The sequence below is a fragment of the Prionailurus bengalensis genome, chromosome B1 (assembly GCF_016509475.1).
Source record: "Prionailurus bengalensis isolate Pbe53 chromosome B1, Fcat_Pben_1.1_paternal_pri, whole genome shotgun sequence".
NCBI classification, from domain to species: Eukaryota; Metazoa; Chordata; class Mammalia; order Carnivora; family Felidae; genus Prionailurus; species Prionailurus bengalensis.
In genome coordinates this window covers 174,809,576-174,822,964 of record NC_057344.1, presented here as the reverse complement: position 1 = coordinate 174,822,964, position 13,389 = coordinate 174,809,576, and the positions used below count along the sequence as shown (strand labels likewise).

The 13,389-nt window shown below is 41.1% G+C and overlaps 1 protein-coding gene across 1 annotated transcript in view; it reads left to right on the top strand.

Moving 5' to 3' along the window:
- PGM2 (phosphoglucomutase 2) overlaps positions 1 to 13,389 on the top strand; it is a 39,590-nt gene that overhangs the window by 14,072 nt on the left and 12,129 nt on the right. Inside the window, exons 5-12 of the mRNA XM_043572804.1 lie at positions 1,546 to 1,629; positions 1,766 to 1,959; positions 6,334 to 6,523; positions 7,957 to 8,054; positions 9,158 to 9,338; positions 9,427 to 9,520; positions 10,963 to 11,092; positions 12,410 to 12,599. Of these exons, the coding sequence (XP_043428739.1) occupies positions 1,546 to 1,629; positions 1,766 to 1,959; positions 6,334 to 6,523; positions 7,957 to 8,054; positions 9,158 to 9,338; positions 9,427 to 9,520; positions 10,963 to 11,092; positions 12,410 to 12,599 (1,161 nt within the window). The remainder of the gene's footprint in view (positions 1 to 1,545; positions 1,630 to 1,765; positions 1,960 to 6,333; positions 6,524 to 7,956; positions 8,055 to 9,157; positions 9,339 to 9,426; positions 9,521 to 10,962; positions 11,093 to 12,409; positions 12,600 to 13,389) is intronic.

The window sequence follows — 13,389 nt, the reverse complement described above, 5'->3', positions numbered from 1 at the left end:
GCTGGGCTCAAACTCCTGGGCCGTGAGATCATGACTTGAGCTGAAGTTGGACGCTTAGCCAGCTGAGACACCCAGGTGCCCCAGAACTGATTTTTTTCTAAGTGCGGTTTTTCTTTAGTTACCATTAAAAGGATATTTTAGCTAGTTAGCAAAATATCTTGTTGGTCATCTGTGTTTTCATTTGATTTGTAGTTCTTTTTCTCACTGGCACAATGTCTCGGGTCCCAAAAGAAATGTCTTGGGTCTAAATCTGAATTTACCTCAAACTGTGCCTTACCCCGAATATTTTTGACAAGTTGATGCCCCAACTTTTTATACAAATGTTTCATTCTAAACGCTATTCATGACCAGGACAAGAAGCATGCTTGGCATATTTTAGTAAGATTTTATATATATATATATATAATCCTTAATATAGCAGAACCTAAAGAAAAAGACAATAGGGACTATGACAACTGTTGTTTTTAAGTAGCTAGAACTTTTAGGAACAGGGCCAGATGCTGAGAATATGCATTTTCAGAAATTAAGCCAACAACATGCTTAGAATGCAGTTATTTACATGGAGTGGAGAAGAGAACATATAAATACAGAAGGCAGCCCCACAGTGTGGTGCTTCCTCTCTCTAGTGAGCTGACAGGTAGGTGCATCACCTCCCAGATTGTAAATAAGCCAATTCACACGCAATGTCCCATGAAAACGTAGCTCAGATTTCATGGTTTGATGGAAAGATTGCAGTGTGTTCAAGCATCCTTGGGCTTCTGTACTATGTAAGTGTTAACTGCCATGATTTTTATATCAGACACGAATCATAGGAGTGTGTCGTGATCATTTCCCCATGCTGTAGAGTGGTTCTCCTTTTTTCTTTGCTTCGGGGATGGAAAATAACTCCTAAAGGGACAAATGACCACAGAGATGCTTGCTGGGAAGCTGGAGGGGGGCAGATGGTTAGAATCTCCGGTTGCCTGTGTGTAGGAAGTCTCAAAAGCAATATCACAGGGAGGCTAAGCCAGCCCCTCTCCCCATTTGGCGAAGTAGTCTTGTAAAGGTGGGGGGCTGAGTAGAAATACAAGAGAAGGATTTCTAACCCTGGAGTAGGACATAAGTGAGCAAGCTACAGGAGCAGTCTCCATTTCTTCATTTCCCTCCACCATTTCCTAAAAGCAAATGGGAAAGAAGAGAAAGCCATTGGAGGGGAGAAACTGAATCCAGATGCTTCTGTCCCAAGCAGAAGGCTTAAAAGAATGTGAGATGAAAGATTAGACCTTTTTGTTTGAACAGTTGTCTCGCTCTACCAAGTGGAAGACAGAATGAGAAGAAGGCACCTAGGAAAATCCCCACGTGCCTTGTTAGGGGGCACATCCTAGAGTTTTGAGCCGTGAGTTGGCGCTAAGGGAAATGCAAGTATACTTGGGTGTGGCACAAAAATATTGAATGATGCGTTATTTATGTTTATTAAAGGAAACATTGATACAAATAATATACAATAAACACACTAAGTATATCCTGTTCTTTGTTTGAAACGGTTCTTTTTTCCTGCCTGCACAGCCCTACACAGTGCTGCATTTGAAACTCTGTGCTGGAATCATGATAACTGCCTCCCATAACCCAAAGCAAGATAATGGTTACAAGGTATTCATTCTGTTTTGTTTTTTTTCTCTCCACACCTGTATCATTCTATGTGCATCCTATACCTTTACGGTATAGGTAACAGAGGCTTTATTTCCATTGACCCTAACCCATCTGGATATGTTCCTACATCCTCCAGGTCTACTGGGACAATGGAGCTCAGATCACCTCTCCTCATGACAAAGGGATTTCTCAAGCTATTGAAGAAAATCTAGAGCCATGGCCTCAAGCTTGGGATGATTCTTTACTTAATGGCAGTCCACTGCTTCATGACCCAAGTGCTTCCATCAATAAGAGCTACTTTGAAGACCTGAAAAAATACTGTTTTCACAGGTAAATGGATTGTAAATTCACCTCAAGTGAGCTGAAATTTGTGATTCAGCCAAGTTCTATCAGTTTTCATGAATTTTTTCTCTTCACTCGGTATATCTTCTGTAGCTGTATCTGGTTTTAGAGGCCGTAGGTCAGGGGTTGGGCATTTTTCTTGAAAGGGCAGATAATAAATTTTGTTGGCTCTGTGAGCCATTGTATTATTACAACTACCCAACTGTTGTGGTGGTAGAAAAGCAGCTATAGATGAAACACGAGTGAATGACAACAAACATAGCTCGGTTAAAAAAAAAAATTATTTACAAAAGCAGGTGGCTGACATATTGGCCGTACTTCAGTGACCTCTGTGGTAGAATCATAGATAGTGTATATATGCATGTGAGTGTGTGTATGTGTATATGTATGTAAAAAAAAAAAAACTTGCTGAAACATGGGAAAAGGAAACACTGATGTTTTGTATCTTTCCAGAAATTTTCTGTGCATATGCTAGCATATTGTATGTGTAGTGTGTTTCAAAACCATAAACAGGAATATAGCGTGCGTGTAGTTTGTTCCGTGCCTTTCTCCCCCCAGTTAGTCATGGATACCTTCTGTGTCAGCCCCTACTAGTCCTGACTCCTCTGCTGTAAGGGATGCTGTACACACTGATTTAACCCGGTGGCTCAGAGACTTGATACGTACAGTTAGGTAAGAAGCAGACCAGCTGAGTAACCGTGTGGTCCTTCTGTAGCATGCTGTGGGTCCCACCACTGCTGACTGTCCTCCAGCAAGAAAGCACTGGTTTTAAAGAAGCATAATTTCTAGACCGTCTCTAATACTGTCTTTGTTGGACCACTGGGACCAGTTGCAGCTGAAGGGAGTGGCCCTACAGGCTGGGTGTTAGCATGTGCAAATGGAAGTCCAGAGCGGCCAGATCGCCTGATTTGTTCTCCGTAAGAGAAATGAGAAACCTAAATTTTCCATGTGAAATCTCCTCATTTTTAAATATTGGTGACCATTTTGCAAATGGTGCGTTCGAGGGTAAGGGTCTCCAGTTGTTTGCTACTCAGAGCACTGGCGGCAGCACGCCTCGGCACAGTTCCTGGAGACCCTGTGTGTGCGCACCTGTGCGTGTGCGTCATAGGAGACATTTCTGGCATCAGCGTTGTACGTGCATTTACAAAGTTGGCAATGATTAATAAATTGCTCTCCAGAAATGTTATTCTAGCGGACACTCCCACCAACGTCATCATAACAATATCAAATACAATGATGGAATATATCGAGTATATCTTAGCAGTGTATGATCCACACATCTTACCCATACTGAGTATTATCAACTTTCTTATTCTGCTAGATGAAAGGAGTGTCTGGGGGCGCCTGGGTGACTCAGTTAAGCGTCCAACTCTTGATTTTGGCTCAGGTCATGATCTCCTGGTCCTGAGAGCCTGCTGGGAGTCGGGCTCTGTGCCCTCTGCACCGGGCATGGAGCCTACTTGACAGTCTTTCTCTCTCTCCCTCTGCCCCTCCCCCACTTGGCACTTGAGCTCCTGCTCTGTCTCTTTTTTTTTTTTTTTCAACGTTTATTTATTTTTGGGACAGAGAGAGACAGAGCATGAACGGGGGAAGGGCAGAGAGAGAGGGAGACACAGAATCGGAAACAGGCTCCAGGCTCTGAGCCATCAGCCCAGAGCCCGATGCGGGGCTCGAACTCACGGACCGCAAGATCGTGACCTGGCTGAAGTTGGACGCTTAACCGACTGCGCCACCCAGGCGCCCCTGCTCTGTCTCTTAAAAAAAAAAAAGGTAATATTGTATTTGTATTCTTTAAGTATGAATAAACTATTTATTCATATTCATTTAGCCTATATTTTTCTATGTATTTATTCATTTTTTGCATCTGTGAAACCTCTTTGCTTACATAGAAAACTAGTCTTCATTTATTTCAAATATTGTTTTCCATTCTGCTCTTGTTACCTTTGGACTTTTTTATTGAAACTTTTGGATGAAATCTTATAAAAATTTGATTAAAAAGTTGACTTTTTAATTTATGAGTTCTGAATTTTATGTCAGATTTAAGACTTTCTCTACACCAAGATTATTTTTAAAAATCCCCTTTTTTTCCCTGGGACTTGCATATTTACATTTTATAATGTTTAAATCTTTTCTTTCACTGGTGATTTATAATTGTGCCTGAGACACAAAATAAGAAAGCAGATTGGGGCTTTTTTTTTTTTTTTTTTAAGTTTTGTGGTTATATCAATGCATTAAATTGAAGAATCTGTCTTTTTTAATTGGAAATTAAAAAGCTGTCTCTTTTATTTATTTTTTTTTCAACGTTTATTTTTTATTTTTGGGACAGAGAGAGACAGAGCATGAACGGGGGAGGGGCAGAGAGAGAGGGAGACACAGAATCGGAAACAGGCTCCAGGCTCTGAGCCATCAGCCCAGAGCCTGACGCGGGGCTCGAACTCCCGGACCGCGAGATCGCGACCTGGCTGAAGTCGGACGCTTAACCGACTGCGCCACCCAGGCGCCCCAAAAGCTGTCTCTTTTAATTGGAAATATCACCTTTATCAATTAATTTCTTTTTTTTCTTTTGAAGTTTATTTATTTATTTGAGAGAGAAAGAGGGCATACCAGTGGGGGAGGGCCAGAGAGAGGGAGAGGGAGAACCCCAAGCAGGCCCTGCACTCTCAGCACGGAGCCCAACATGAGGCTTGAACTCACGAACCTTGAGATCATGACATGAGCTGAAATCAAGAGTTCGATGCTTAACCGACTGAGACACCCAGGCGCCCCTATGAAATAATTTCTAACAAAAATTGAGTGCTTATATAGATAACTTCTATAGGACTTTCACTTGTGCTAATTAATTTAATCTCATTTTAATCCTCACAGTAATGCTGAGGGTAAGTTCAGGTGTATTATCATTTTATAGATGAAAAACTTGTGACACAGAGAGGTTAAGTTAATAACCAATAATCACACAGCTTATAAGTGGCAGAGCTCCTAAATTCAGAGTCTGTCTTCAAAGCATGTTAAGGATGAAGCTTCTCATATATATTTTCTATGTCAAATTTGATCTACTTCTGCTCTCTATTCTGTTCTTCTAATCTGCCTTTTTATATCTAGTTCTAAACCCTTCTATAATTATGATAGCTTTATAATTCACTTTAATATCTGAGTGATTTTTTTCAGGTTTGTTCTCACTAGTCTTTAGCATATTTATTTTTCTGGATGCATTTTATTTCTTTTTTTTTTTAATTTTTTTTTTCAACGTTTTTATTTATTTTTGGGACAGAGAGAGACAGAGCATGAACGGGGGAGGGGCAGAGAGAGAGGGAGACACAGAATTGGAAACAGGCTCCAGGCTCTGAGCCATCAGCCCAGAGCCTGACGCGGGGCTCGAACTCACGGACCGCGAGATCGTGACCTGGCTGAAATCGGATACTTAACCGACTGCGCCACCCAGGCGCCCCTATTTCTTAAGAGAAGACCTCGTGCATTTATTCACTTTCAAAAGAAATGGACAATAACCTAAGATTCCAGCAGTCAGAACACTGGAATTTTTCTAAGTCTTATTTTTACCTTTCTATTACCTTTATTTTTGATATTTACTGTTATTCTATTTTAAGTCTCCGGAGCCAGGCAGTTTGACCAATAGGATTGTTACTTGACAAAGAAAAAACATTTTTATACATCCCTATATAAGATGTTCCATCACATTTTGTTAAAAGGGACATTTTGAAAACCATTTTGAAGCTAGTTAAGAGTACTTGGAACTGAGGCCCTAGCACTGCCATAGGTGGGCACCCACGAGCAGCTGAGTCTCTCCTGGAACCTGAGCCCAGAGTTCTTTCTTTAATCCTACTCTAGGTGCAAAAGCTATCGCATAAAACAGACTCTGAAAGTAATCAGATTTACTGGAAATAACTACAGAGTAAAATTTAAGGCATGAATATGTTGGGAGTAGGGTATATATTTGGGAAAAAGTGAATAAGTTTTGCTCTTTTGAAAAACTTTTTAATGTTTCTTTATTTTGAGAGAGAGAGAGAGCACGCACAGGGCAGGGGCAGAGGGAGAGGGAGAGGGAGAGAGAGAATCCCAGGCAGGCTCTGTGCCGTCAGCACAGAGCCTGATGCAGGCTATCCCTTAACCCCGTGAGGCCATGACCTGAGTCAAAATCAAGAGTTGGACACAGAACCATCTGAACCATCCAGGCACCCTGCTTCTTTTTTTAAATGGAATTAGATACTTGTCTTGTACATCTTTATTACATTGATTTCTTCCTTTCTTAGCAATCTGGTTCCTTAATAGCAAAGTTTCTAGTTTTGCAAGCCATATTTAAATATTTTATCTATATTTTATCCTTTCCCATCATGTGTTTAATCCCAGGAGTGTGAACAGGGAGACCAAGGTGAAGTTTGTGCACACCTCTGTCCATGGCGTGGGTCATGACTTTGTGCAGTCAGCTTTCAAGGCTTTTGACTTTGCTCCTCCTGAGGCTGTTCCTGAACAGAAAGATCCCGATCCTGAGTTCCCAACAGTGAAATACCCAAATCCTGAAGAGGGTAAAGGAGTCTTGGTAACCTAATCTTTTTTGTCCTAAAACTTACCTCTTATATTGAAACTTCTTACTATCCAGTGAAATAATTTTTATGTATTTTTTTTAGTTTTGTAAAGTTTTATTTATTTAAGAGACAGAGAGAGTGAATGGGGGAGGGGGGCAGAGAGAGAGAGAGAGAGAGAGAGAGAGAGAGAATCCCCAAACAGGCTCCACGCTGCCAGCACAGAGCCTGGCACAGGACTTGAACTCACAAACCATGAGACCATGACCTGAGCCAAAACCATGAGTGAACACTTAACCAACTGAGCTACCCAGGGCACCCCTTTTTATGTGTTTTCATTGTGCTAAACAAAAAAACCAACTTTATCATGAGAAATATTTATATCTATTAGTCATCCATTTCTTATAGGAACCTTCAAAACACATATCTTAGCCTCATGATGTGAGAGCTGAAATTGAAATGATATTTTAAATTGAATTGAATTAATGAAGTTAAAATTTAGTTTACCCTGATTTCTTCACATTAAAAAGAAACAGTAATGGAATGAATATTTATCACATGTTTTTTATTCCTTAATATTTTTATTCTGGAATTTTCCTAATATGAAGCAGAATTATTAAAATTATGGTTCCTTTAGCCTTTTTTTTTAATTTATTTTTTTAACATTTATTCATTTTTTTTTTTTAATTTTTTTTTTTTCAACATTTATTTATTTTTGGGACAGAGAGAGACAGAGCATGAACGGGGGAGGGGCAGAGAGAGAGGGAGACACAGAATCGGAAACAGGCTCCAGGCTCTGAGCCATCAGCCCAGAGCCTGACGCAGGGCTCGAACTCACGGACCACGAGATCGTGACCTGGCTGAAGTCGGACGCTTAACCGACTGCGCCACCCAGGCGCCCCTATTCATTTTTGAGGAACAGAGAAAGACAGAGCAAGAGCAGGGGAGGGGCAGGGAGAGGAGGAGACACAGAATCCAAAGCAGGCTCCAGGCTCTGAGCTGTCAGCACAGAGCCCAATGTGGGGCTCGAACCTATGAATCATGAGATCATGACCTGAGCTGAAGTCAGATGCTCAACCGACTGAGCCACACTGGCACCCCGCTTTTAGCCTTTTTAAAGGTTAACAGTGATATTCAGCAAATTGGCTTACTTTGGTTTGTTTTGAGGTTGATCACTTGGCAAGGCCTAGAAACATCAGTCCAGCCACACATGCGCTATTAAATGTGAGGTGAACCCCACGGGCAGGTGTGGGTCGTGTGTTGATGTTCCCATTATCTGACCTCTGGCTTAGGAAGTAATTCGTGATCAGCCAAGACCAGCTCCAGAAATAAAACTCAGCCTTCGTTTGGGGAAAGTTTTTTTTTTTTTCCTCAAGAACTGAATGTTTTTAAAGATGGCAATATGCTCAGTTCTTGACTGAAATAATCTTTTCTTTTCCTACTTTTTCAGACCTTATCTTTTGCCTTGGCTGACAAAACCAAGGCCAGAATCATTTTAGCAAACGACCCGGATGCTGATAGACTCGCTGTGGCAGAAAAGCAGGACAGGTACAATTGATTGGGATTACCTATGTAGTAGCAAACATAACGGGTGACATCTTGAGCAGTTAACTGCTCCTGGAAATATTTACTGTTCATTGTACACATCATCACCTCACGGAACTTCCTGTCACTGAACCTCTAACATACAGCAAATGCAGTTCTGGGGCCCACACGATGATTGGCGAGCAGAAGGCAGAGTAAACAGCCCAGGGTGTATTTGGAATTGAAATTACTATTTCTCTTCTCTCGTTTCATCATCAATTTTATAATTAATGACTCAGTTCCTAATGCCGGCAAGTACTTTGTTTGGTGCTGGATTTACGGGTCGGTATTTACTGAAGGGTTTGCTGAAGGAGCTGTACCTTCAAGGAAACGTTGAATTCAGGTCGAGCGGACCAGAGATGAATAGCACTGGGGTACCCAGTGTTTAAGACAAGTTTGGCCATAGAGTCTGTGCAGAAGAATAGGATGTAAGTGGAGGGAAAAGATGAAAAGCAGGCAGGGTCCAAGCAGTTTTGGGAGGTCAAACGGCACACGTGATGTTTTGGGAGAAGCGAGCAAGCAGGTTTAATTCTAATCACTTTCTAGAAAGTTAAGCAAGGTGGTACATGCTAAAATGCAAGATGTACTGCTAGCCACCCAACTACAGAGAGGAAAATGAATCAGACGTCTGTTCTGTGGTGTCCTGACCATTTTAGTGCAAGCAAACTCACTCTTGAGACACACTAGGATATTGACCTCTCAGAACCTCAATACTGACCAGACCGAAAATTGAGATTCACACACTATAATCCTGTAGGGGGCAGGGGAGTAAGGGGGGCAGCATATTTCTGTCATCTTTAAAGCCAAACCCTTTGACAAAGACAAATAAACGTGTTATGTGTCGTCGCTCTTCAAAGATGGGATGTTGGAGCAAACCAATTGAGACAGAGTAGCTGCTCAGATGTTTGTGGTGAAGTGACACTTTTTCGACCAGTTATTTAAGCAAGAGTGACAAGAACACTCTTATAGAAACCACTTTGAGCCTCGTTCGGTTTAATTGTCCTGTCCCAGTCACTTCAGTGTCTCTCTTAATATCACAGCAATGCATTGGTTGTTCTTTCTTTCAGCGGTGAATGGAGAGTGTTTTCAGGCAATGAGTTGGGGGCGCTCTTGGGCTGGTGGCTTTTTACTTCTTGGAAAGAAAAGAACCAAGATCACAGTGCCCTCAAAGACATATACATGTTGTCCAGCACGGTCTCCTCCAAAATCTTGCGAGCCATTGCCTTAAAGGAGGGCTTTCACTTTGAGGTAAGATGTTTCTGGGGCTCGCTCTTAAATTTCTTTTGCTCTGTAGGAGGTCTAAGGCATTTCTTTCTCTTTTGGGTTATCCCTTTAGGAAACACTAACTGGCTTTAAGTGGATGGGAAACCGAGCCAGACAGCTAATAGACCAGGGGAAGAATGTCTTATTTGCATTTGAAGAAGCTATCGGTAAGAAGCAATAATAGTGATTGTAGCATTAGTTAATATATAGAATGCAAATAAATGGGATTTGGATTTGGGTTCAAAAAATTAACAGTAGAACAGGAACACACCGGTGCTCAAAGAGCACTGAACTGTCCTACCCCAAAATTGGCATCTCAGACATGCTTTCAGCTAAAAAGAATATCTCTTTAAAAGCCAAGCCATTAATATAAGAAAGTGAATCCTTTCCCTGGATGACTGAAAACAGTGATGTTCTGCCCATGAATGCTCGTAGCTCAGGAATCATGTATTTGGGGGAGTTGTGGTATTTCCTCAACTGTGGTGTTGATCTCCAGGTCTGATATGGTTCACTCCTGTTCTAAAAATGCTGGGCAGACGTCTGTCCAGAGGAAGAGACAAGGCCTGGTTGTAGGGCTTTCATCAAAGTGACTGTCACCCAAAAGGACAGCCCGAGTCAAGTCAGAATGACTGGGAAACGCTCGTCAGTTTACGTAAGGAAAAAAGGGAACTAGGTGTAGAAACTTGAAATTCGGATGTTTATGTGAGGGATATTTTAGCTACATGTTTAGTAAAAGCTATTATACCTTATACTTATTATATAAGAAGATTCACCTGTTCCCTGCAGCACAGATGCTCACATATTATTTAACAAATTAATAATAGCTCAGCTTTTGCCCTTTCGTCACAAATGTCAGTCTTATCTTTCTATAGCTTTTTATTAAAAAAATGTTTTCTTCAAATATTTATTGCATATCAGTTAAGCAATGGATGAACACTGACCTCAGTCTATAGCACTTTGCATCGATCTAGTTAGTAACCACACAAGAGAGCATAGGCTAGGTGTCAAGGTGAAGGATGTAACTCACAAGAACTATGGGAATTCAGAGAAGACAGAAGAAGCATTGACTAGAGCACCTGGAAACTATTTTGTGTGAGCTGAAGGAGTTGGGGCTGGACCTAGGGAATGAACAGTTGATCTAGGAGGGAGAATCTCCTTATAGGTTATTCAACCAGTACATCTTGAAGGCCTGCTATGCACTAGACATTGGCCTGGATTCTCGAATATAAAAATGATAAATGAGGGGCGCCTGGGTGGCTTAGTTGTTTAAGCATCTGACTTCTGCTCAGGTCATGATCTCGTGGTTCGTGTTTGAGCCCCGCATCGGACTCTGTGCTGACAGCTCAGAGCCTGGAGCCTGCTTTGGATTCCGTGTCTCCTTCTCTCTCTGCCCCTCCCCCACTCATGCTGTGGTTGTCTCTCTCTCTGTCTCAAATATAAACATTAAATTTTTTTTTAATTTAAAAAAAATGGTAAATGGGAAGCATTCACATATTCGTATTGTACAACCTCTTATGAGATGGGCAAGTTGCATATAGGTGTGTGCATGTACAGTGTTGTAAAGGAACTCACTCCTAAGCGTGTGTGTATGACGCGTGTTTCTCTGCAGGATATATGTGCTGCCCTTTTGTTCTGGACAAAGATGGGGTCAGTGCCGCTGTCATAAGTGCAGAGTTGGCTAGCTTTCTAGCAACCAAGAATTTGACTTTGTCTCAGCAGCTAAAGGCCATCTATGTTGAGTAAGTGTCTATTAATTCTGTTTAATTGAAGTAATAGTGTTAAATATTTTCTTATGGTTCTACGTGTGAGATACTAATATTCTTTCTAATGCTCTTTGGTTGTGAATTCTATTTCTTTTTCTTTTTTTAATGTTTATTTATTTTTGAGAGAGAGAGAGAGATGGGGTATGAGCAGGGGAGGGGCAGAGAGAGAGGGAGATACAGAATCCAAAGCAGGCTCCAGGCTCTGAGCTGTCAGCACAGAGCTCCACGCGGGGCTTAAACTCACAAACCGTGAGATCATGACCTGAGCCGAAGTCGGACACTCAACCGATTGAGCCACCCACGCGCCCCATGAATTCTATTTCTTATCAAACTAAATAAAGAATCATCTTTTCTTTTGATACTTAACCATGTAATGGTAATTATCATTCATGATTGCATGAATCCTTAACAAATGAGGGCATCAGTTGCAGAAATAGCTAATTGAAGAATGTGATTTTAAGTGTGTGATGTCGGGGCGCCTGGGTGGCGCAGTCGGTTAAGCGTCCGACTTCAGCCAGGTCACGATCTCGCGGTCCGTGAGTTCGAGCCCTGCGTCGGGCTCTGGGCTGATGGCTCAGAGCCTGGAGCCTGTTTCCGATACTGTGTCTCCCTCTCTCTCTGCCCCTCCCCCGTTCATGCTCTGTCTCTCTCTGTCCCAAAAATAAATAAACGTTGGAAAAAAAAAAATTTAAGTGTGTGATGTCAAAAAAGATTAAAGGTGTTCATGAAATCTATTAAGTTTTTAGAGCAATGACCCAGGTCTGCCTTTATAAAGTGCAAAAGCAGCCCGTGGCAACACGTTGCAGTAAGACTCTTACTTACAAATACAGGCTAAAGGCAAGGCAGCAGTTTGGCAATCCCCAGAGTCAATTGTTGTACCTCTTTTTTATGCTAAATTATTCCTTTGAAGGTACTCATGGCTATTTGTTTCATTTGGTTTAAAATATACTGGTTGACAAATGTACACTGTGTGGAATTATGTGTTCCTCATTTTGCATATTTGTATTTCCTTAACTGAGATACAACTGACATTAGTTTCAGGTATGCGATATAGTGTTTCAATATCTGTATATATTACAAAATGATCATCACAGTACATCTAGTTAACAGTCACACCACACTTAATTACAAATATTTCTTCTTATGATGAGAACTTGTAAGATCTATGCTCTTAGCAACTTTCAAACATATAGTGTAATATTATTAAATATAATCACCCTGCTGTATTTTACTTATTTTATTCTAATAAATTTTTTACTTAATTTCTAAAATGATTTGTGTTTGTTTCCATAGGTATGGCTACCATATTACCAAAGCTTCATATTTTATTTGCCATGATCAAGGCACCATTAAACAATTATTTGAAAACCTTAGAAACTATGATGGGAAGAATAATTATCCAAAAACTTGTGGCAGATTCGCAATTTCTGGGATTAGAGACCTTACAACCGGCTACGATGATAGCCAACCTGATAAAAAAGCTGTAAGTAATATCTTTTATCAGTTAAACACTTCTCTATTTACCTTCTATTATACTTGGCATAGTTTGACTTATTGAATCATGGAGTTAATTGAAGCTGATTTTAGGCATCCAGGCATTATTATAAATAAGCTATCAAAATCCATAGAAAGAGTAGGGCAGCCCACCCTGGTGTCTCTGAATGAGTAGATCTGGGGCGGAGGCCAAGAATTTGCATTTCTAACGAGTTCCCTGCTGATGCTGATATTACTGGTACACACTTTGAGAACCGTTGTTTGCTTCCTGGTTAGTTTTACCCTATTCTCTGAATGTCTGGGAGCTGTTAGCTATAAAGCATGAGTTTGCATTCTTCACATCATGTGGATCCTCCACTGGAGTCAAAAGAAGATATGGCCGAAGAGTATTGCTAACTAATGGCAGGAGATAGGAGGAAGAGAGTAAGAATAGCCTTGTGAGATATTAGACATCTTGTTAGTTACCTTTTTTTAAAGTTTTCATCTGCACACAATGCATTTTTTAAAAAGAAGTATTTTTGGAAGAGTCCTGATGAAACATGACAGCTCCAGCCCCTGCCATCTCTTTGCTATGCTGAGACAACCATGTTCCCTCTCAGTTGTTTCTCCTGGTATTTACCACCAGATTTTTTTTTTCAATGTTTATTTATTTTTGAGAGACAGAGGGAGGCAGAGTGCGAGCAGGGAAGGGGCAGAGAGAGAGGGAGACAGAGAACCCCAAGCAGACTCCACATTGTCAGTGCCGAGCCCAACATGGGGCTCGAACCCACGAACCGTGA